Source organism: Natrix helvetica, assembly GCF_964273705.1.
Source record: "Natrix helvetica genome assembly, chromosome: 13".
Classification (NCBI taxonomy): Eukaryota; Metazoa; Chordata; class Lepidosauria; order Squamata; family Natricidae; genus Natrix; species Natrix helvetica.
The window spans coordinates 3,369,890-3,392,828 of NC_138557.1; the positions used below are offsets into that span (position 1 = coordinate 3,369,890).

Sequence of the window (22,939 nt, forward strand, 5' to 3'; positions counted from 1 at the left end):
CTGATTCAAAGCCACAACCTTTCCGCCCCCTTCATGTTGTCTCTTCTACTCCTGCAGGATTTAAAATAAAAATGTCTAATATTTTTGGACATAATGGTATGTCTGCGCAAAGAAGAAGAATTTCCCATGTCATTCTCTCCTCCAGTCTTCAGACCCTTTTCACACTTCAGAGGAGGAAAATGCAACTGTGTCCTCCCCCCCTGGTCCCCCCCCCCAAGAACCCAGTTCATAAAGTAGCTTAATGGCAAAATCTCCCTGGAAGAGTCATTGTGTTAGCATCTTTGCTGGATACACCAGGCTGGTTTAATTGTTATGTAAATTACACTTGCTATGCCATCAACTTTCTTCTTAATGGGCCATTCATCACTGCAAAGTTTTCTCCCAAGGAGCCAGTTGCTCTTCCTCAGGAGTCTCACACACACACCCAAAATCACATTTAAAGAATAGAGAGAGAGAAGGAGGGAGAGGGAGAGTGAGATTAGATATAGAGATGGATGGATGGATGGATGCTGTAGATTGTATGTATGTATGTATGTATGTATGTATGTATGTATGTGTGTTACAACCCCTGGTATGCCCAAATATGGGAGGGAGCTCACTACTCACCCTTTCTGTCCTTCGGCTCATTACAGAAGACCATATATATATGTTGCATTTGTGCTGATAAATAAAGGGAGACTACTATAGATCTATTTCAAGCTATTTAGCTCTCATCAGCTAGCCATACCCTTAACTGGGAATCGAACCTGGGCTTAGTGGCTAATACAACTGCCTAATATGTAATACAGCCCAGGTTCGATTCCCAGTAAGGGTATGGCTAACTGATGAGAGCTAAATAGCTTGAAATAGATCTATACTAGTCTCCCTTTCTTTATTTATCAGCACAAATGCAACACATGTAACAAAGGCAACATTTAAAAAAATGGCTTTCTGCCTGGATGGCTCCTAGGGTGAGCCAAAAGACAGAAAAAGAGAAGCAGTATGCTACCTCCCATATTTGGGCATACCAGGGGTTGTGACACTATATATATATAGAGAGAGAGAGAGAAGAGAGAGAGAGAGGATTAGATATAGATGGAGAGGCAGGCAGGCAGGCAGACAGATAGAAGAGAGAGGAAGAGAGGGGATTAGATACAGAGGATGGATGGATGCTGCAGATTTATATAGATAGATAAATAGGTAGATAAATAGATAGATGAGAGAGAGAGTGTGTTACTTGGGTGCAAATTAATGTTAGAAAAATCTCCTATTCACAAGCTCAAGTCTGCTGATCCAGGCCAAGTTGCCAGGGGAAATCACGTAACTCCGGGACGCTTCAAGCGTCATAAAGATGAGCCGGTTGCCAAGAATTTTGATCACTTGACCACGGGGATGCTACATTGGTCGTAAGTGTGGGGGGAAAAAACCTGTTCCTAAGTCAACTTTTCTCAGTGGCGCTGTAAGCTGATCAACATGACCCTGGCAACGGTCATAAATGCAAGTCAGCGGCCAAGCGGTTGAGTTTTGATCACATGACCCCAGGGATGCTGTCATAAGTGCGAAAAACCTTTTCACTGTTTTTTTTTGTTCCGGTGACATTGAAACTTTGGTCACTAAGCGAAGCTAGTGCCTGCTAGCAAAGGGGCTGAAATGTAGCTGCTGGATCACATCAGGGCAATCTTGACTCTTGATTCATCCCTTTTCTCCTCTCTGTTTAACTCTGTTTATTATTAATCATTGTTCAAACAGCCGAGTTGAGATTTATTGACGCAGGAAGGTTGAAAGGAGAGCACGGAAGGCAGCGGCCAAACTCGACACGCCGTTCCCTTCTCAGGCTTGCCAAATAGCAGGTTCAGGAAGTCCTCGACTTATGACCCACAAGGGAGCCCAACGTCTCCGTGGCTAAGCGAGGCAGTTGGTTAAGTGAGTTTTGTGAGTTTCGCCCCGTTTTACAACCTTCCTTGCGGCGGTTGAGAAGTGAATCGCCGCAGTCGTTAAATGAGCAACACGGTCATTAAGTGAATCCAGCTTCCCCATTGACTTTTGCTTGTCAGAAGGTTGCCAAAGGGGGTCGCGCAACCGCAGGACGCTTTGAACGTCATAAATATGAATCTGTTGCCAAGTAACCACGGGGATGCTACAACGGTCGTTAAGTGTGACAAAAGGTCATAAATCATTTTCTTTCAGTGTCCTTGCAGCTTTGAACTGTCACTAAGTGAATAGTTGTAGGGTGAGGACTACCTGTAGAGTCTTAGAAAAGTTTATGATGCTTCCTGAACTTAATGATTGGCTGGCCGACATTTCATTACCCAAGTAGGTTACTTCAAGGTGAGTTAGAAAACTCAGGATGAAGAGCTGGAAAACTCTGTGTGGTCACTATTAAAGGAGAATGAGGAAGGAAGGAAGGAAGGAAGGAAGGAAGGAAGGAAGGAAGGAAGGAAGGAAGGAAGGAAGGAGAAAATAGGTTGAATGGATGGGAGGGAGAGAGGGAAGGAGAAAATAGATTGAATGGGAGGGAAGGAAGGAAGGAGAAAATAGGTTGAATGGATGGGAGGGAAGGAAGGAAGAAAATATGTTGAATGGATGGGAGGGAGAGAGGGAAGGAGAAAATAGATTGAATGGATGGGAGGGAAGGAAGGAATGAGAAAATATGTTGAATGGATGGGAGGGAGGAAGGGAAGCAAGGAAGAAAAAAATAGGTTGAATGGGAGGGGGAAGGAAGGAAGGAAGGAAGATCGAAGGATCCTTGGTGATCTCTGAGCTTCATGGTTTCTTGCAGACGTTTCATCACCCCAACTAGGTAACACCATCAGTGCTAGTAAGGGATGATGCTTGCTCTCGGTTTCTATCCTGAATGAAATGTGATGCAAGCCGTATTTTGAAACCAGACACAACCTCGCAACTGTTCCCTTTTGGTTTCCTTGAGCTGCCATTGATGGAAAGGACACCCAGCTGCTGCCAGATTGCAACCGAGGGACGGCTTTGAAAAGGCTGTGATGAGCTTCATTGAATCATTCAGGTGGAATGCAAATACTCCCACCTTTAGTGTCGTCAGATTGACAGGTTCCTCGCTGTCGTTGGCTGCTGGGGAACTGTGACCGTTGAATAGGGGACAAATCTTCTCAACCACACCAAGTTCGGTCAGGAAGGTGGAGTTGAGTGCACCATCCTTGTTCCCCCTCCCCCAAAAAAAACCCTCTTCGAAATCTGGCATGGAGGTTGTCCCGACAATCTTCTCAACCGCATGAAGTTCCGTGAAGAAGGTGGAACTGAGTTGCCCCATCCTCGTTTCCCCCCCCCCTCCCAAAAAAACCACTCTTTGAAATCTGGCTTGGAGATTTTGTCCTATAACAGGATGCTGTTGAGCAAATTTGGCAAAGGTTACACCCCGAGGGCACAATCGGAGCTTAGCAAGCAGACATCAACGTTGTGTGATCTTGTAGTATGTTGCTGAGGACATCTCAGGAACCGCCCAGTCAACGGTTGGGCTGGATGGTTCGTCAGATTTATTTTGGGCATCTGGGGATGGAAACGGGTGTGTGCTGGTTATTCAAATCGATCTTGAGGGTCAATCCTTTGGGGGGATTTTGGTGTCACCAGGAAAGTTCTGAAGAAGGGGTCTTTTTCTCCCTCTTCCTATCCCTTTGTTTTATTGAGCGGGCATTAATCGTGGCAGGTTTGTGGTGTGTAAGATACAAGGTCCCAAGGGAGGAGCATGGGAGATTGATCAAAAAGTCAATTAATTGGGCAAGAAGAGATGGTGGATGGATACAGAATACCTCTTTATATGGGATTTGCCTTATTAAAGATTAGAAAACAGAGCTAGAAATTAGAAACTGGGAAAACGTTATGATGTATACTGTCACAAGGGACATGGTGGCTTAGTAGCTAAGACTAAGCTTGTTGATCAGAAAGGTCGGCAGTTCAGCCGGTTCGAATCCCTAGTATTGAATAACGGAGTGAGCTCCCATTATTTGTCTCAAAGCACGTAACTTGTAATTTGTTTGAAAGCACGTAACAATGCAAGTAGAAAAATAGGATCCACCTTTGGTGGGAAGAGAACATCGCTCCGTGCACCTTGGGCGTTGAGTCATGCCGGCCATATGACCACGGAGACGTCTTTGGGCAGCGCTGGCTCTTCGGCTTTGAAACGGAGATGAACACCGCCCCCTAGAGTTTGGAACGACTAGCACATATGTGTGAGGGGAACCTTTACCTTACCTCTAAAAGTTGAAAGACTACTCCTACGTATGCTTAAAAAGTAAAGGGTAAGAGATGATGGGTAGATACGGAATACGGCTTAATATGGGAATTCTTGTATTAGGTTTTTTTATTTAAAAAAAGAGGTAGAAAGTAGAAATTAGGGAAATGCTACCATGCACACAGCTACAAAATATAACTGCAATGTGCGTGTACGTTTTAGAAGTTGAAAAATTGCTATCATGTATACCTAAACAGTATTGTTATTATTGTTATTAGCATTCTGTATAAAGTAAATTGATCTAGACAATGTTCTGTTCACTAAGCACTCATATATGTTAAAGAAAAAAACATAAATCATAGATTTTTTTTTAAAAAACCCACTATTTCCCCAGTGGGAACAGGCACTGCACAATCTTTACATTCCTTAAGAGGACAAACAGGTTACGCACGAGTAAAGCAGTTGGGAAACTCTTGACGTTATTTGAACTTTCTCCTTGTCGTCCTCAATGTATGACTACCATTGGTCATACATTGAATTGCCGTGGTTAAACAAGAAGGTTCTTTTATGAATCGTTCACCACCACTGGTATATAGGGTCTCCTGCTGGAGCAGGGGGTTGGACTAGAAGACCTCCAAGGTCCCTTCCAACTCTGTTATTCCGTGGTTAACTTGCGAGACTCAACCATCCAGAACCACGAATCGTAGCTTATCCGTCTCGGCCTCCCCCTAAGAAGGAAGGAAGAAAGTAACGTTTTGCAGCTGAAGTTGTAGAAAAAACAAAAGGAGGTGTTTTTTTCTCCCCCTTTTTTTTTTTTTGGAAAGCACCATCTTTTTTTCTTTTTTCATTTTCCTTTTTAAAACAACGTCTTGTATTTCTTCATGCTGATGTTCACTTGGGGAGCAGCCTTGTTATGACTTGTTCGGTTAAACAATGGGGTGGAATTGGAACGGGTTGTCTGTGCAGGCTCTATTTCAGGAAAAAGGGGGAGTTATTAAATATTTTTTTCCCCCAAAGTCCAAGGCTGCTAAAAAAAAAAAAAGATTGGTGCGGTGGGGGTGGGTTGGAAATGGGGCAGTGAAGGAATATATTTCCATAGCCAAATGTGAAACTGGCAGTTTTTCCCAACCCCAGTTTTGGCCTTTTAAAGCTTCTTTTCCTCTACTTCACCATCGGAGAATGTGGCGTGTAATCAAGTACAGGTAGTCCTCGTCTTACGACGACAAGAGAGCCCAAAACCTCTGTTGCTAAGAGAGACAGGGGTGAAGTGAGTTTTGCCCCGTTTTACCACCTTCCTTGGCACAGATGTTGAGTGAATCAGTGCAGTTCTTAAGTTAGTCACAGGGTTGTTGAGGGAATCTGGGCTTGACTGTTGATGTTATCTAGTTGGGTCTTGAAACATCTGCAAGGAAGCAACCAAGGACTCCACAGTCCTCGTCCTCCTCTTCCATCCCACAAACCCCTTTCTCGTCTACCACTGATGTTGTTACCTAGTTGGGTCATGAAACGTCTGCAAGGACCCCACAGTCCTTCTTCTCTTCCCTTCCATCCTACAAACCCCTTTCTCTTCTACCACTGATGTTGTTACCTAGTTGGGTCATGAAACGTCTGCAAGGACCCCACAGTCCTTCTTCTCTTCCTTTCCCTTCCATCCCACAAACCCCTTTCTCTTCTATCACTGATGATGTTAGCTAGTTGGGTCATGAAACGTCTACAAGGCTCTGATGAGGGCTCTGTGTCGGAGGCAGAGAGGAGGCCAGAGCCGTATGCCAGTTATCAGCTGCCTTCAGAGTCTGACATCAGTGAGGCAGAGGAACAGCTGGAGCCTGTTCCCAGTGTGCGCATGCGCAGAGTTGTCAGACGAAGGGAACAGCTAAAGAACAGGGGTCGACTTGGGAGTAAGGCCACAGGTGGACAATGAATGGCCCCTCCCAGAGGAAATAAAAGAGGAGCGAAAGGGGAGTGGAGTTTGCAGGAGAACATTAGTTCGCTTCATTGGTTCGTGACTCTCCGAGGCTCCTTGCCAAGTTCTGCAGATCTCAGCCTGGCAGCTCTCCAAGCCAGATAAAGTCTGTGACTGTAAATCCTCCCTTGAAACTTTGCTGGAAGTGAAGGAGCAGAATTCACAGTCAATGAATAAAAGGGTTTTTTGTCGGGACCAGGAGTTTGCTTCAGGCTCTCGGGAAGCCTCAGTCAAAACACCAAGAAAGAGAGTGACACCACATCGTGCCTTAAGCTGTTTCAATATTTCCCATCCTGGTTGGCACCGGTCAGATCTTAAAACTGAGCGCACTCACAAACCGGCTGTTTGCTAACATGACTGTCCAGCTACAAATTGCAGTCTTTAAAGCTGGAAGGGACTTCAGCATTTTGGATCATTTCTTCCAGCTCAAAAAGCTTTTAGCGTTTTGTTTGAGGCCAGGAACAAATGTCTCTTCCCCCCCCCCCTCCCCAAATTGGCCAGAACGTTGTGACCGGAATGTGAAAAATAAACAGCGATTGCCTTTCGTTTTGTTGTTGTCCCCCCCCCCCCCCCACTTCTTCTTGTGCTTGATGAGACGTATCTTCCTCGGAGCTATTAAATGTGTCCAGATGTCCTCTGCCATGATCAAGGCTGCAAATAGTTCTCATTTATTCTAAGGGAGGTACAGTGAGATGCTATGATATTAATGCCTGGTCCGAAAGCTTCCTGCGGTTGTTTGTGGGGAAGGAAAATATCCTCCGTGTGATTCGTTTTGGTTTTCTTTAAAAATAAAATAAACTTTGAAAAAAAATTCTTTGTTTTTTAAAACGGTTGCATCATGACAACCAGGAAGGAAGGAGAAGGGAAGGAAGGAAGGAAGGAAGGAAGGAAGGAAGGAAGGAAGGAAGGAAGGAAGGAAGGAAGGAAGGAAGGAAGTTTATAGCTCAGTGTTGACATGAGAGGTCCTTGGTGCTCTCTGAGCTTCATTATTTTCTTACAGACATTTCATGACCCAACTAAGTAACATCATCAGCGGACTGTTATCCACGTTATCTAATTTGGGTCATGTAACGTCTGCAAGAAAACAACAAAGAGAGCATCAAGGACCCCTCGATTTGAATAGATGGACAAAAATGCAGGTATCTACCTACCTACCTACCTACCTGACTTTAAGGGGAGGGGAAAAATACCATTTACATTCAATAATTGAACTGTAAAACCTGCAACACTTTTATGATGGAAGGGCCAGAATCTTGGCTTGGAGTGTGTGTGTATATGTCCTTTTTCAAAGACCCCCATGCTTACTAACCAGGCTGATGGCTTAGAGGAAGAGACAACATTGCTGCAACTGCCATGGAAATCCCTACGTGTAAACAAAAGCTTGCAACCCACATATTTCCAAGCAACAGTAATGTTAAGATGTCAGGAGAATTTACAGTTTTGCTGTGATTTATGGAAGGTGTCCTCTTTACGGGGGCTTGCTTAGAGGCTCCCGAAGCCCCGTCCCCGGGAGCAATAAGTTTTTACTGAAGGGATTCCCGGAAAGAATTGCAGTACAGGTAAGTCCTCGATTTACAAGGGTCTGTTTAGTGGCCATTCAAAGATACAATAGCCCTGAAAAGAGTGAGCCGTTTTTTTAAAACACTCATGACTGTGGCATGCGATCAACATTGGAAAGCGGACTCGTATTTACGACGGTCCCGGGGTGGGGGTGGGGATTCGCGTGAGTCCCCTTTTGCAAACTTCTGACAAGCAAAGTCAGCAGGGAAGCTGGATTCACTTAAAGACCGCGTGAGCGGCTCAACAGCTGCAGGGATTCACTTAGCCACTGTGGCGAGAAAGTAAAACGGGACTCATTTAAGAACCGTATCGCTTACCAATGGAAATCGGGGCCTCCGTCATAAAACGAGGACTGCCTATAATAGTGGCTAGCAAAACTCCCATGCATGGATGTGTCAAGCTTCAGGTTACGGTTTTGGGAGCCTGGAGGGCATCTAGACCTGCATTCTTTGAAATCCGTGCCTGATGTTTAAACTCGGCTTTACATTTTCACACACTCAGTTGTGTCCGTTTTTCTTCTTCCCCCCCTCCCCCCCCCCGCACAGATGTGTTATCCGGTTTCCCAGCACGGTCATCAAAATCCAATTTACGTCCCTCTACCATCGAGAGGAGGCAAGAGAGGACGCAGCATCTCCTCCGCTACGGCCTCTCTACCCACAGATCTCGCCGCTTAAGATCCACATTCCGGAGCCGGATCTGCAGAACATGGTCAGCCCCCTGCCTTCTCCCACCGGCACCATCAGGTAACCCATCAGCCCCTGCCCGGCAAGATGTCAGCGAACACCACTTTTCCCGAAAAATCCCATTTCTGTCCTTTAGAATAGAATAGAATAGAATTCAGAAGAGAAGAGAATAACAAAATGAATAGAAAAGAGTAGAGTGGAATGGAATAGAATTCAGAATAGAATAGGATAAAATAAAATAATGAAACGAATAGAAAAGAGTAGAGTAGGATAGGGTAGGGAATGAACAGAACAGAAAGGAAAATAGAGAATGGAATAGGAATAGGAATAGGAATGGAATGGAATAGAAGAATAGAATAGAATAGAATAGAATAGGAAGGGCAGGGTAGGGTAGGGTAGGGTAGGGTAGAATAGAATAGAATAGAATAGAATAGAATAGAATTCAGGATAGGATAGGATAGGATAGAATTCTTTATTGGCCAAGTGTGATTGGACGCACAAGGAATTTGTCTTTCGTGCTGTGAAAGGAAAATTCCAACAAGAAACAAAGGCAACAGCACAAGCAAAACTTCTTTCTTTAAGGTCACAGTTAGCAACGGTTCAGCGGTATTACAAATATTTCTGAAAACTTTGACTCATATCTCTTTCTTCTGGGGTCTTCTAGCATCCCTAGGACTTATTGAACCTAATAGATCAATAGGCTACATTTCTTGATTCTCACATGCATATGCTCTCAAGGATATACGGGTAGTCATACATTACATTACATTGATTGATTGATTAGCCTTTGATTAGCCATATCGAAGTGTGGAGTTTCAGAAACATTATTATTAAAATTTGATAAAAGCAATTTAACGTGGAATTGGAATGACATACCATTTGAAATGAAATTGGAGTAAAATACAATTTAAAAGGAAATGGGAATAGCAATAGCACTTAGACTTATATACCGCTTTACAGCCCACTCTAAGCGGTTGACAAAGCCAGCCTCTTGCCCCCCAACAATTTGGGTCGTCATTTTACCCACCTCAGAAGGACAGAAGGCTGAGACAACCTTGAGCCTGGTGAGATTCGAACTGCCAAACTGCAGGCAGCCGGCAGGCAGCAGAAGTAGCCTGCAGTACCGCACCTCTAACCACTGCGCCACCAAGGCTCTTAAATAAAATACGGTTTAAAAAGAAATTGGAATAAAATAAGAGTCCAAAATGAAATTGGAATAAAATACAATCATTTACGATGTAGATAAAATATGATAAAAATTATATTTTGGTATTACCCCTACAATCTACCCCAATCAGCTCCACATATGCAGATCTCAATTGAACCATTTTGCTCAAGGACTGTGCTGTGTTCAATGTTATTTCCAGATTCTGGACGCAGATAAGGTAAGTTCTTTTGATATGGGGATCCCAATGGGTCCTTCGTTGGGAATGTAGACCAAGGTACCTGTCTCTTACCTCCTTATACAGACAACTATCAAATACACCAACTTTTAAGACTCGTGGACTTCAACTCCCAGTTCACAAGTTCTTAAAGTTCCCAACTTTGGACACCCCTGATTTAAATATTTCCAGGGAGGGCTTATTTTAGCGCTTGCCCTCAAAAGCCCGATTGGGCTTATTATACGGGTAGGTCTTATTTTGGGTGTGGGGGGGAAACAGGCAATTCATTGATTATCCTTCAACCCATATCAATACAATACAATACAATACAATAGTAGAGTTGGAAGGGACCTTGGAGGTCTTCTAGTCCAACCCCCTGCCTAGGCAGGAAACCCTATACCGTTTCAGACAAATAGCTATCCAACATCTTCTTAAAGATTTCCAGTGTTGGGGCATTCGCAACTTCTGGAGGCAAGTTGTTCCACTGATTAATTGTTCTAACTGTCAGGAAATTTCTCCTCAGTTCTAAGTTGCTTCTCTCCTTGGTTAGTTTCCACCCATTGCTTCTTGTCCTACCCTCAGGTGCCTTGGAGAATAGTTTGACTCCCTCTTCTTTGTGGCAACCCCTGAGATTTTGGAACACTGCTATCATGTCTCCCCTAGTCCTTCTTTCTCTTAAGCTAAACATCCCCAGTTCCTGCAACCGTTCTTCATATGTTTCAGCCTCCAGTCCCCTAATCCTCTTTCTTGCTCTTCTCTGCACTCTTTCTAGAGTCTCCACATCTTTTTTCATATCGAAGTGCAGAGTTCCAGAAACACATTATTACTAATAGTTGTTGTGGTGGTGGGGAAATAGGAGGAGGAAGGAGTATCAAGTATGTTGCCGCCTGGAGTGATTTATAAAAATAATAAAAGGCATGCTGTAAAACAACGACAACAATGGACAACTTGGGTCAAAGCTCACGTGAAACAGAAGTTACAAAGCCGTAAGTTCACCCTCTGCCGCGCTTTTGTTGGAAACCCTGGGTGGAACTACGGCGCTGAAGCTGGGAGAGGGGGGGAGGCAACAAGTGTCTTTTTACTTTCAGCAGTGACTTCACTTTCTTCAGGAAGCCAAGATCACGTGCCCCAAACGGTAATACCATTTGCTCGGCACACCCTAGAGCCAGTGTTGACACAGGCAAGCTTCAGCTTGCTGGTCTTGATGGGAAACAGGAGTCCTTTTCCCAAGCTGGTGGAGGGAGGGAGACCCGAGATCTCCACCGCAGAGACCCAAGGATCCTGGGAAGTATGAAGTCTCCTCTGAATTTGAGACGCTGGGGACTTGCTAGAGTGCAGGTCTCCAACGTTGGTGACTTGAAGCCTTGTGGACTTCAACTCCCAGAATTCCTCAGTCAGGATCTCCAACGTTGGTGACTTGAAGCCTGGTGGACTTCAACTCCCAGAATTCCTCAGTCAGGGCCTCCAACGTTGGTGACTTGAAGCCTGGTGGACTTCAACTCCCAGAATTCCTCAGTCAGGATCTCCAAACAATTTGAAGACTTGTGGACTCCCAGAATTCCTCAGCTAGGGCCTCCAACCTAGGCTACTTTAAAACTTGTGGACTTCAACTCCCAGAATCCCTCAGCCAGGAATTCTGGGAGTCAACAAGTCTTAAAGTTGCCAAGGATAGAGACCCCTGCTCTAGAGGCTGAGAGGGGACCACATCTGATGGCATTGGCTGTGTTCCACTTGATGCTCTGTTAGATGGGCTGGAATTAACAGTTTTGAGACTTTTCTTACCTGGGTCACCAAGCAGGTGGCCTCACCTGATCTGGTAGCATCCATCCTTCTTTTTTGGTCCAGGTGGGACACAGTAAGGAGGAAAAGGGGTGGGCAAAATAGGTCACTGCTAACCCTCTATCTTTGCTGCTGTTTTGAGTCGCGATGAAAAGGAGGGGAGAGGTCATTTGATGGTTGCCTTGAGTTGATCTCTGAGCATCCTTTTGATCAAAGGTGGAGCTGGGTCAGAGCAGCCCCCAATTCTCTTATGGTCTCATACTGAGTCTTAATACAAGATTTCACCTTCCTTCCTTCTTGACTGACTGCCCTTCCCTGCCTTTCCCCTCTTTTTTTCCTTTTCTCTCTCTCCTTCCTCCCTTCCCCTCTTTTTTCCTTTCTTCCTTCTCTCTCTCCTCCCTCCCTTCTTCCCTCTCTACCCCTCCGCCTCCTTCCTTCCTTCCTCCATTCCCTTCCTCCTTTTTTTCCTTCCTTCCTTCCCTCTCTCCTCCCTCCCTTCTTCCCTCTCTACCCCTTCGCCTCCTTCCTTCCTTCCTCCATTCCCTTCCTCCCTTTTTTCATTCCTTCCTTCCCTCTCTCCTCCCTCCCTCCCTCTCTACCCCTCTGCCTCCTTCCCTTCATTCCTTCCCCTCCACTTCCTTCCCTCTTAACCTGTCCTTCCTTCTTCTTTACCCCTCCACTTCTTTCCTTCTTAATCCTTCCTGTCATTTTTCTTTTCCTTTCCTCCTCCTCCCCCCCCCCCTGTTCTGCCCTTCCTCGCAAAGAAGGAGAAGTTTAAGTTTGGACATTGCCCTTGTTCTATAAGTCATTTAACACTTTTTCACTTCCGCTGAGCTGGTAACAAAACTGCAATCTTTCTAAACAAGGGTGCACAAGAGCCTCTCCAGTTTTTTCTCCTTCCCTGATTCCTTCGTTCCTTCTTCTTCTTCTTCTTCTTCTTCTTCTTCTTCTTCTTCTTCTTCTTCTTCTTCTTCTTCTTCTTCTTCTTCTTCTTCTTCTTCTTCTTCTTCTTCTTCTTCTTCTTCTTCTTCTTCTTCTCCTTCTTCTTCTTCTTCTTTCCTTTCCCTTTTAGTTCCTTGGCTGCCCTGAGTTGGGATTTAGCACTGAGGCCCTGCAAGGGAAAAGCGGGTGCCAAACAAAGCCTCCCTATACCAAGGCACTCTACCTTAGCACACCAGACCATTTGTTGTGTGTGTTGCAATGAATGGCTGTGAAGGTTGGACCATAAGGAAGGCTGAGCGCCAAAGAATGGAGGCCTTTGAACTCTGGTGCTGGAGAAGACTCCTGCATTGAGTCCCTTGGACTGCAAGGCCATCCAACCGGTCAGTCCTAGAGGAGATCCACCCTGGCTGCTCTTTAGAAGGCCAGATCCTGAAGAGGAAACTCAAAGACTTTGGCCACCTAATGAGAAGGAAGAAGGACTCCCTGGAGAAGAGCCTCATGCTGGGAAAGATTGGGACAAAAGAAGTGGATGACAGAGAATGAGGTGGCACAAGCGAACTGGTAGTAAAAGAAAAAATGGAAACCCACCACTGGCTCTGATGCTAAGGAGTTAGACATTCTACTCCCCCTCCCCACCTGAAAAGAACTCTGTTCCAGCTGCCACTTCAGCATGGGCATGGCCAGCGAGTGACTCATCTGGCCTGTGGGCTGGGAGTTTAGACATTCTACTCCCCCTCCCCAGCTGAAAAACGCTCTGATGCTAAGGAGTTAGACATTCTACTCCCCCTCCCCACCTGAAAGGACGCGAAGGGGAAGTGGGGCAAGCCTGAGGGAGAGAAGGGGGATAGGAGAGGAGAGGCTTCTGTGAGCTTAAATGGACTCTAGAGGATGGTTGAGGACAGGAAGGCCTGGAGGGACGTTGTCCATGGGGTCGCGATGGGTCAGATATGACTTCGTGACTAAACAACGACAACAAAACTGGGGGTGGATGGGAGACACCCACACACCCCTTGGTCCAAGAGGCTTGCTTCCCCGAGCCTGCCACGATCCCAGGCACCTCTCCAGCAAAGCTTTTGCAAGGCTTGTCTTGAGGAATGCCAACCATCCCGGCGAGAAGGCGGAAAAAGAAAAGAAATAAAGTGAAGTTTTCTCTCCGGATTCCTCCCCCTCCTGGTGGTGCTGGGAAGCCGTTCTCATGAGATCAGCTTTCCTCTCCTTCCCTGTCCTCCCCCCCCTCCCCTCCCCGTCCCATCCCACCCCTTTTGGCACCCTTTGCATACCTAATTTGGTGCGCCCTCTCCCTGCGTCTTCCTGATTGGTCCGGGGAAAGTTTTCCAGCAAAGATCCTTTCCTTTTTGGAAACTAGAGACCACGCCACCCTCTTTCCCCCTCCCCGTTGGCAGACACTTTCCAACTGTTATCATTAAGGTTGTTATTATTATTATTATTATTATTCCCGTTTGTTTGGCTTAAGCTAAGCGTCCGCATTTACCAGAATACGAAAGCAATATGGTCAAAATAAACCTAGTTAGCCCATCCCTGCTCTGCTTCTCTGTGTTTTCGTTGGGCACTTTTTCCCTTTCTTTTTTAAAATGGCTGGGAACTTTTCCTCCTCTTTGTCTTGTTTTTCCAAAGACCTTCCTCGCCATCCTTGTTTCCAAGGAAACACAGTTTAAATTAAGTTCCCTTCGATAAAGCCAAATGTGCGCCACGACGAAATGTGTACAAAAGTTTTGCAATTCTCTTTTTGAGGTTTTTTTTTTTTGTTGATGTTGTTCCAGGGAAATTTTTAAGCCAAATTGGGGTCTGGAGAACATCGATTTTATCTAATGAAGATGACGGAGGGATACATAATGTTTATTTTTTAATATGAGAATTATTAGGGGTTAGAAATAAGAGGTAGAAAGGAGAAATCGGGACAATATTACTATGTAAACTGCTACAAAATATAATACATTTACCTGACTAGGTGGCTCTGTGGCTAAGACACTGAGCTTGTCGATCAGAAAGGTCGGCAGTTCGGTGGCTCGAATCCCTAGTACAGATCTGCGTGAGCAGGGGGTTGGACTAGATGACCTGGAAAGTCTGTTTTAATAACTACAATATATCTGTAAATCTATAAGAGACGCGGTGGCTCAGTGGCTAAAGACACTGAACTTGTCCATCAGAAAGGTCGGCAGTTCAGCGGTTCGAATCCCTAGCGCCGCGTAAGGGAGTGAGCTCCCGTGACTTGTCCCAGCTTCTGCCAACCTAGCAGTTCGAAAGCACGTTTAAAAAATGCAAGTAGAAAAATAGGAACCACCTTTGGTGGGAAGGGAACAGCGTTCCGTGCGTCTTCGGTGTTGAGTCATGCCGGCCACATGACCACGGAGACGTCTTCGGACAGCGCTGGCTCTTCGGCTTTGAAACAGAGATGAGCAGCGCCCCCTAGAGTCAGGAACGTGTAGCACATATGTGCGAGGGGAACCTTTCACCTTAACTATACTCTAAATTTAGAAATAAATTTAAGTACTTAAGTCTGACATTCTACTCTTTTGAAATCGAAAGTATGGCGGTGGTGAAGTTTTTTTTAATTAGAATTATGCCCTGTTTAAAATAAACCTGCCAACTCCAGCAGTTTCAACTCTCTGACATGAAAAAAGAGGCTGTTCCTTTTCAAAGTTTTTTTTGGCCTTCCCTCCTTCCTCCATTTTCTTCCTCTTCTCCGTCCCACCCCCTGGGGTTCCCCCCCCCCTTTAAGCCCTTTGCTTAAATCTTAAATTGCTGTTTCTCTACGTTAAAGGCTAGGCAATAATAATTAGATTTTCCTCCAGTCCTTGAGCAAGTTGGCTTTGTGCAGTCTAAGCCTTTTGTTTTGAATTTGGATTTGTCAAACAACAGGAACACACACACGAACACACACACACAAACGAACACACACACGAACACACACACACACACACACACACACACACACACACACACACACACACACACACACACACACACACACACACACACATATATATATATATATATATATATATATATATATATATATATATATATATATATATATATATATATATATATTAATTATATATATATATAAAAGAAAGCAAAGTTTATGTGTAGTATTTTGTGTTTTGTTTACTTCTTTGCAGAAGACAGAGGGAAGGGAAACAGCTCTTGGCTGGGTGTAAAATGCCAGGAGAAACATCCTGCAGTGAGATCATGCTTTGTCTGCAAACTGCCAAAATAGAAAAAAAGGTTGACAAGCCAAGATTTTACAGAAAATATAAAGCAGGAATGTCGGTGTGTACAGCTTCAGAGGCAGGGTGTTAATAAAGCCTTCGAGGTTTTTAAAAAAACTTGAAATGCAAGTTGGTGGATTTTTTCCTGTTTTGTCCAGAAGCTACTTTTACCTTTGTGAGCAAACCCGAAAGGGAAGGATAGGTTTCAGATCATTTAAAGGTCTGTATGTTTTTGAATGTTTGGTGTTTTTAACCATGGTCTTGTTTTTTTAAAAAATAATAATAATAACAACAATAATAGAAGAAAAACAGTTTAGTTAGAAACAGATTGAGATAAAAGTAACTTGCAAAAAAATGGTGACAATTGCATGCTGAAAAGAAAGCTGACCAAGTTAGAAATGATAGATGATAGATAGATAGATGATAGATAGATATGGATGGAATGATGGATGGATGATAGATAGATGATAGATAGATGATAGATAGATAGATAGATAGAAAAATAGATAGATGGGTGTAGATTAGATATGATAGAGATAGAGAGATGCACACACACATACACATATATACACATACACACACACACTATATGTTTTCCTTATTTGTAAGTGAAAATGTCCCAAAAATGATGTTCCCGCTGTAGGGATAAATTCAGTTTGGATTGTAAGGCATCAAAGGACTTGTCTTCTCGTACCTAAACTTGACTGTTTTTAAAGCAATTCTTTCATGCTTCATCTTTGTGCTCTCACGATCTAATTTTCAACAGCTTAGCAACTGAGTAAGAGATTTCTTAGTGGTAGTTCCCCCCCCCAAAAAAAAATTAATAATTTCTTCTCTCTTTCAACTCCTAATAAGACTGCTGGAGTGCACAATTTTCAGTTTTGTAATCCCCCCTCCCCCCAAAGTTCTGATTCTTACTGTAAACATCAAAAATATGGGAGTTTTCTCAGGGGAGGGGAAAAATGCCCAGAAAAACTGGGAATCAGTAATAATCATGATTATTATTATTTTTTGCAGCTGTGTCGATTTTGCTCTTTGTAAAACATAAAATGCTTTATGTAAACTCCTTAGCATGCTCATAAAATTACCCCATTTGGTATATTTATTAAATGTAAACATGTAGTTTAACCAGACAAAAAAGCCAGCCATCCTTACGATCATAAAATAGAGTTATATCTTCTGGCCTTCAGCTGTTCATATTTTTAGAGAGGGGAAAACAAAAACCTGGAATAGTCAGGGGAAAAAATAAGATGAATGATATGAAGGTTTGGCTATTGGGCGTAATGCGCTCCCTCCTAATTCCTGCTTCTGAGATTTAATTCTTAGGTTTCTGAATCTGAAAAACTTTGCTTGGCTGGATGGAAATTATGGTCCTCTCCTTGCTAGAAAAACTCTTGAGCTTTCTGTTGTTGAAACTAAAGAAAACACTTTCTGAAGCATGCCTCACAAGTCCTTTTATGTGGCATGTGTCTCTAAGTAGCTGACAAGCCACAGATGACAAGTACAAAGCCATACAATTATTTTTTTCAAATAAATAGAAATGATCAATCTCTCAACGCGGTCTACCAATTTGTCAATGCAATCGACACTCATAAGTAGAATAAACTATAAAAATAAAAACATGGTAGCTCAGTCAATAAGACGCTGGGCTTGTCGATCAGAAAGGTCGGCACTTCAGCAGTTCGAATCCCTACCGCCGTGTAACGGAGTGAGCTCCTGTTACTTATCCCAGCTTCTGCCAACCTAGCAGTTTGAAAGCATCTAAAAATGCAAGTAGAAAAATAGGAACCACCTTTGGTGGGAAGGGAACAGCGTTCCGTGCGCCTTCGGCGTTGAGTCATGCCGGCCACATGACCACGGAGATGTCTTCAGACAGCGCTGGCTCTTCGGCTTTGAAACGGAGATGAACACCGCCCCCCTAGAGTCAGGAACGACTAGCGAATATGTGCGAGGGGAACCTTTACCTATAAAAACATAGCCCCGTTTCTCACCACACAAACATTCATCGTGAATATGGATATCTTATCACCCCTGCCGGCTTGCCGAGGTGTGGACCTCAACTCCCAGAGCTCCCCAGCCAGCAGGTTGCTGAGGAATTCTGGGAGTTGAAGTCCAAACATGCTGCCTGGGGAACTCTGGAGGCCTTATCTAGCTATCTTATCTATCTAGAAACCAGCCATCTCCCTCATTGGGCAAGGGTTGAAGTCCACCTGTGTTGACTGGGGAATTTTGGGGTTGAAGTCCACAAATCAAGTGGCTGAGGCTGGGAAGCCCTGATTGAAAATTCAGGACTTTTTAGTCCAATGAATAAAGGGAGCAGATGACAAGCCTAAGGCAGACTTGATCTCTGACGTGAAATGAGATCCAGTCCAGTTAATACTTGGATGGCAGGTCTTTCCAGGAATCTAAGGCTCTTGGTCAAACCAGGACATTGAGCAACTATCTCCAACCCAACATTGGTAAATCATTGCCGTAACTCCTATGAGTTATGGATGGACGCATTCATCCAGACTCCAATCCACCTTGAAGCCTACAAGGTTTCTTAAAGTTGTCACATCTTGGCTCAGGTGAGCCTGCGTTCCTCTAACTCCCACCACCTTTTGAGGATCCATTAATTCAAATCGGTAGTCCTATTGCCTCAGTTCAGCATCTCCCAAAGCTCTCTCTTTCTCTCACCCCACCTTTATCCGACCAATAAAATCAAGGTAAAATTAAAGGTTCCCTCGCACATATGTGCTAGTCGTTCCCGACTCTAGGGGGCAGTGCTCATCTCCGTTTCATAGCCGAAAGAGCCAGCGCTGTCCGAAGACGTCTCTGTGGTCATGTGGCCAGCATGACTCAACGCCGAAGGCGCACGGAACGCTGTTCCCTTCCCACCAAAGGTGGTTCCTATTTTTCTACTTGCATTTTCGAACTGCTAGGTTGGCAGAAGCTGGGACAAGTCACGGGAGCTCACTCCATTATGCAGCGCTAGGGATTCGAACCGCTGAACTGCCGAACCTTTCTGATGGACAAGTTCAGTGTCTTTAGCCACTGAGCCACTGCGTCCCTCATCAAATCAAGGTGCAAAATTGAAAATCCAGAAAAACAAAACCAGGCACTAGGAAGGATGAGAAGACGGCACCAACTGCTTTCTGCCAGCTGTAGAAATCTACCCAGACAGCTGGCAGCAGCCTTGGGTTGCACAAGTCATGTCTTGCAGGAAGAACATCTGCCAGATGGTGAGGTAACTCCTTTGGTGGAGCACCAACGACCATGTTGCTTTTCCTTCCCAGAAGGTCTCGTGATGCCATTTGAGAAATGCCTCGGGGGGGGAAAGGGGATAAATCTACTTCGTTCCTGGCCAGGTAGTAAGAGATGAGCAAGTGGCGTTTCTCACCTCTTTCCTGCCTGACTTTACGATAATTTACCTCTTCCTTAAAAGAGACCGGATATGGGTTTATGAACGTTTTTAAACCATGGTTGTTTGTGACGGATTTTATTTTTTTCCTGGGCTCCAAGATCCAAGAACTCCCACAATTCCCTACCCAGCGTGAGAGTTGACGTCAAAGTTATCTTCAAAGTGGCTAAAGCTGAAAAACACGCTTAGAGTTAGACTTGTGTTGTCACTTTGAATGTACACTAATTCGGCATACATTAAAATGAAATTTTGTCTATATACCAGCGAGGGCTAACCTTTTTGTCCTCGCATGTGAAATATTACACATTATCATGCGTAATAATGCGCAACAGTGTGTGTGCCCACACCCATAATGCAATGCACGTGCGACAATATCCCCCATGTCCCATGCATGTGGGCAACCCCCACTTCCCCCGCCTCCCCGCACATGAAGACGCAACCACCCCTAATAGGCCTCCCTGCAGCCTCCTGAAACCAAAAACGGGGCACGGGGGTGTGTGCGCCCCACCACCATCCCTGCACCCTTCCCACACGTGTGGCAGAGACCCGAAAATCAGCTGGCTGGCGGGAGGCACGCATGCAGGGTGCAGCTGAGCTGTGCCATAACTCGTGTGCGTGCAGAGAGGGTTCCGCCTGCCACCTGTGGCACATGTGCATAGGTTCGCCATCACAGTTCTATACAAAAAGCGTTGTCCGGGCATTCCCAGGAAAATTTTAACTGGCTGGGGAATCCTGGGAGTTGTAGTCCACCCGTCGTAATCGGCGACAGCCGCTACTGAGATTTTATGCAGAGCCGAGTCTTCTTCACGGGCTTAGTAACACAGTGTTTTTCAACCGTTGGGAAACAACGGTTGAAAAACACTGTGTTACTAAGCCCGTGAAGAAGACTCGGCTCTGCATAAAATCTTGGTAGCGGCTGTCGCCGATTCTGCTCTGCAAAGAGCAGGGTGGGTGTGTTGCGTCAACGGCAACGCAGCCGCAATGGGTCGTAGACGCCATCCTGAGCAGTTCATCGCTCGGCTACAGCGTGGAAGGCTTCAGACAGTCTATCCAAGGAAACTCCGCCCGGGTGTGACGGTCTGTATCTGCTCCGCGCATTTTGAGGTTCTGGGGCAACATTTTTGAAGCTCTAATGAAAGGCGGTGCAACACACTGACCAAGCCTGTTCTTTGCACAACATGTCAAAAAATAATAATACACACAGACAGATATATAGACACATAGGTGCAGCCTTCGTTCCCCTTGGCTGCATGCCTACGAAAAATTCAGGTCCTCTCTTTTTGAAGGGTGAGGGTTCACCAGCTTATTTTAGATGAAAAAGACCCACCCACACCCAGCGGTGGGTTTCACATTTTGATACCACTGGTTTGCTGGTGCACCTGCTCACTTTGTGCATGCGCCTGGCCTCAACAACGTGCCTAAATAAGATGGCATAGAGCTGGGGCAGGGTCACCCCGTGATTCCCGCTACCGATTGGGGTGAACCTCATTTTAACCCTGAGGTACAAATATGCTCCTTTATCGGTATAAACTTCAGTGGTTTCCTGAAGGGCAGTATTTTAGGATGGCTTCCTGCCCATGGGCAGCTCCTGGGGAGGATCTCAGTAGATCATGTTCACCCCCTCTCATCCATAAGCCGGCATTCTGTTCAGCACACTTTGCGCGTCGCTTCGCCAATGGCGGTTTGGGCCCATGATGGTGGAAGGCAGGTGAAAACACAGCTTGCAGGAAGGAATGTCTGCAGGAAACGGTTAAGCGAAGAAGTCAAGATGACATCCTCATCCTGACACCTTTTTGACTTTTGTTGACCCTCCCACGGAGGTGCTCCTGAAAGGGCCGCACAGTATGGGCTTTGTAATACTTGCAGTATGGTTTTTGTGTGAGCCCGCATGCAAAATAGCCTGGCTCCCTTGAAAGATAGATCTCCCTCGGATCAAACCTAACCAGGATTGTCGGCCTTGCTTGTTTTTTTGTAATCCTCCTACAACATGTTTTCCTGAAAGAGCGAGGAGCTTAAGCAGCCATTGCTTAATTCTTATTTTTTCCTATGTTGTTCTTTGGCAGTGTGTGTTTTCGTCCAGGCTTGCGGCTGTGAGTGCCCTCTTCTGGCCCTTCTCCCTGGCAATACCCTTTGGATCAGCAAGAAATTGAAATGCACAAAATGCAAAGGCTGTGACTTGACTTGTGGATTTTTCTTTTAGAATATCAGAGTTGGAGGGGACCTTGGAGGTCTTCTAGTCCAACTCCCTGCTCAGGCAGGAAACCTTCAGTCAAAGGGTTATCCAACATCTTCTTTAAAACGTCCTGTATTGGAGCATTCACAACTTCTGGGGGCAAGTCGTTCCACTGATTGATTGTTCTCACTGTCAGGAAATTCCTCCTTAGTTCTAAGAAGTTCTAAGCTTCTTTCCTTGATTAGTTTCCACTCATTGCTTCTTGTCCTGAGAATAGTTTGACTCCCTCTTCTTTGTGGCAGCCCCTGAGATATTGGAAGACTGCTATCATGTCTCCCCTAGTCCTTCTTTTCATAAAACTAGACATGCCCAGTTCCTGCAACCGTTCTTCATATGTTTTAGCCTCCAGTCCCCTAATTCTCTTTGTTGTTCTTCTCGGCACTCTTTCTAGAGTCTCCACATCTCTTTTACATCGTGGCAACCAAAGCTGGATGCCTTATTCCAAGTGTGGCCTTACCAAGGCCTTATAAAGTGGTATTTTCATCTTTCATCTTTCATCTTTGTAACTCAGTGATGTCCAACCTTGGCAACTTTAAGACTTGTGGACTTCAACTCCCAGAATCCCCCAGCATGTCCACAAGTTTTAAAAGTTGCCAAGGTTGGACACCTGCCCTTCGGTTTGCATCCAGCCTATCTTGTTGGGTTCACACAACACCCAAGGCCGCAAACAGTAGTTTGTAAAGCCAGCGTAAGCCAAAACTTAAGAAGCTATGGGATAATGTGAATAGGTGAACCCGCTCAGTTGGAGATCTGTTGTGAACCAACAGACTGTTTTTGACCTATCTGAAAAAATCTACTCAGTTGAACTGGTTAAACATTGTCCTGTTACGCCCCAGTCTTGGTTGAATCATTAACTTCTGGAGAACAATAAAGATAATTTAATCATCAACAGATCTAAACTCCGCTACAAATTTGTAAGGGTAAATTATGCAACGGTGAGAGTTGACGTTTTGAAAATCCATAGATGGCAATTTATTATGGGCCAACCATGAGGAAGAATAGCTGAGCTCTTGCACGGACCAAAAACCGTGGTGTGAAAACGTGGTCGTTTGTTCAACAAACTGGGATGAAGCAAGCCATAGTTTAGGACACAAACAAGCAAGACCATACTGAGATCATCCTAGAAACCAGTCTTGGCAGCTAATAGATATATTTGGCTTTTAATAAGTAAGCAGTTACATTTGGATCCAAAAGTCACATGAAAAATTGACGTTGTGGTATAAAGCAAGGTTGAAGAATGCAGGCAAGATAAACATGGGGAGACTTGAGTCAAACAGGGTGAATTACTTAAATCGGTTGATTTAGGACAGGGGTGTCCAAACTTGGCAACTTTAAGACTTGTGGACTTAAAATCCCAGAAATCCCCAGCCAGCTGGCTGGGGAATTCTGGGAGTTGAAGTCCACAAGTCTTAAAGTTGCCAAGTTTGGACACCCCTGATTTAGGATGATTGTTTGAATGAGAAATGGTCTTCTGAATGGGATTTAGCTTTTAACATCAGATGTATGTTTGAAACAGACCCCGACGCCTTTTATTTTAACGTTTACTTTAATCCCCAACAATATTTTTTTCTTCCTTTTTCTCAC

General features: G+C 44.8%; 1 protein-coding gene across 2 annotated transcripts in view; it reads left to right on the forward strand.

Moving 5' to 3' along the window:
- FOXK1 (forkhead box K1) overlaps positions 1-22,939 on the forward strand; it is a 49,689-nt gene that overhangs the window by 15,126 nt on the left and 11,624 nt on the right. For both annotated transcript variants that reach the window (XM_081965832.1, XM_081965831.1), the window contains exon 2: positions 8,249-8,446. In XM_081965832.1, coding sequence (XP_081821958.1) covers positions 8,249-8,446 — 198 coding nt within the window. The remainder of the gene's footprint in view (positions 1-8,248; positions 8,447-22,939) is intronic.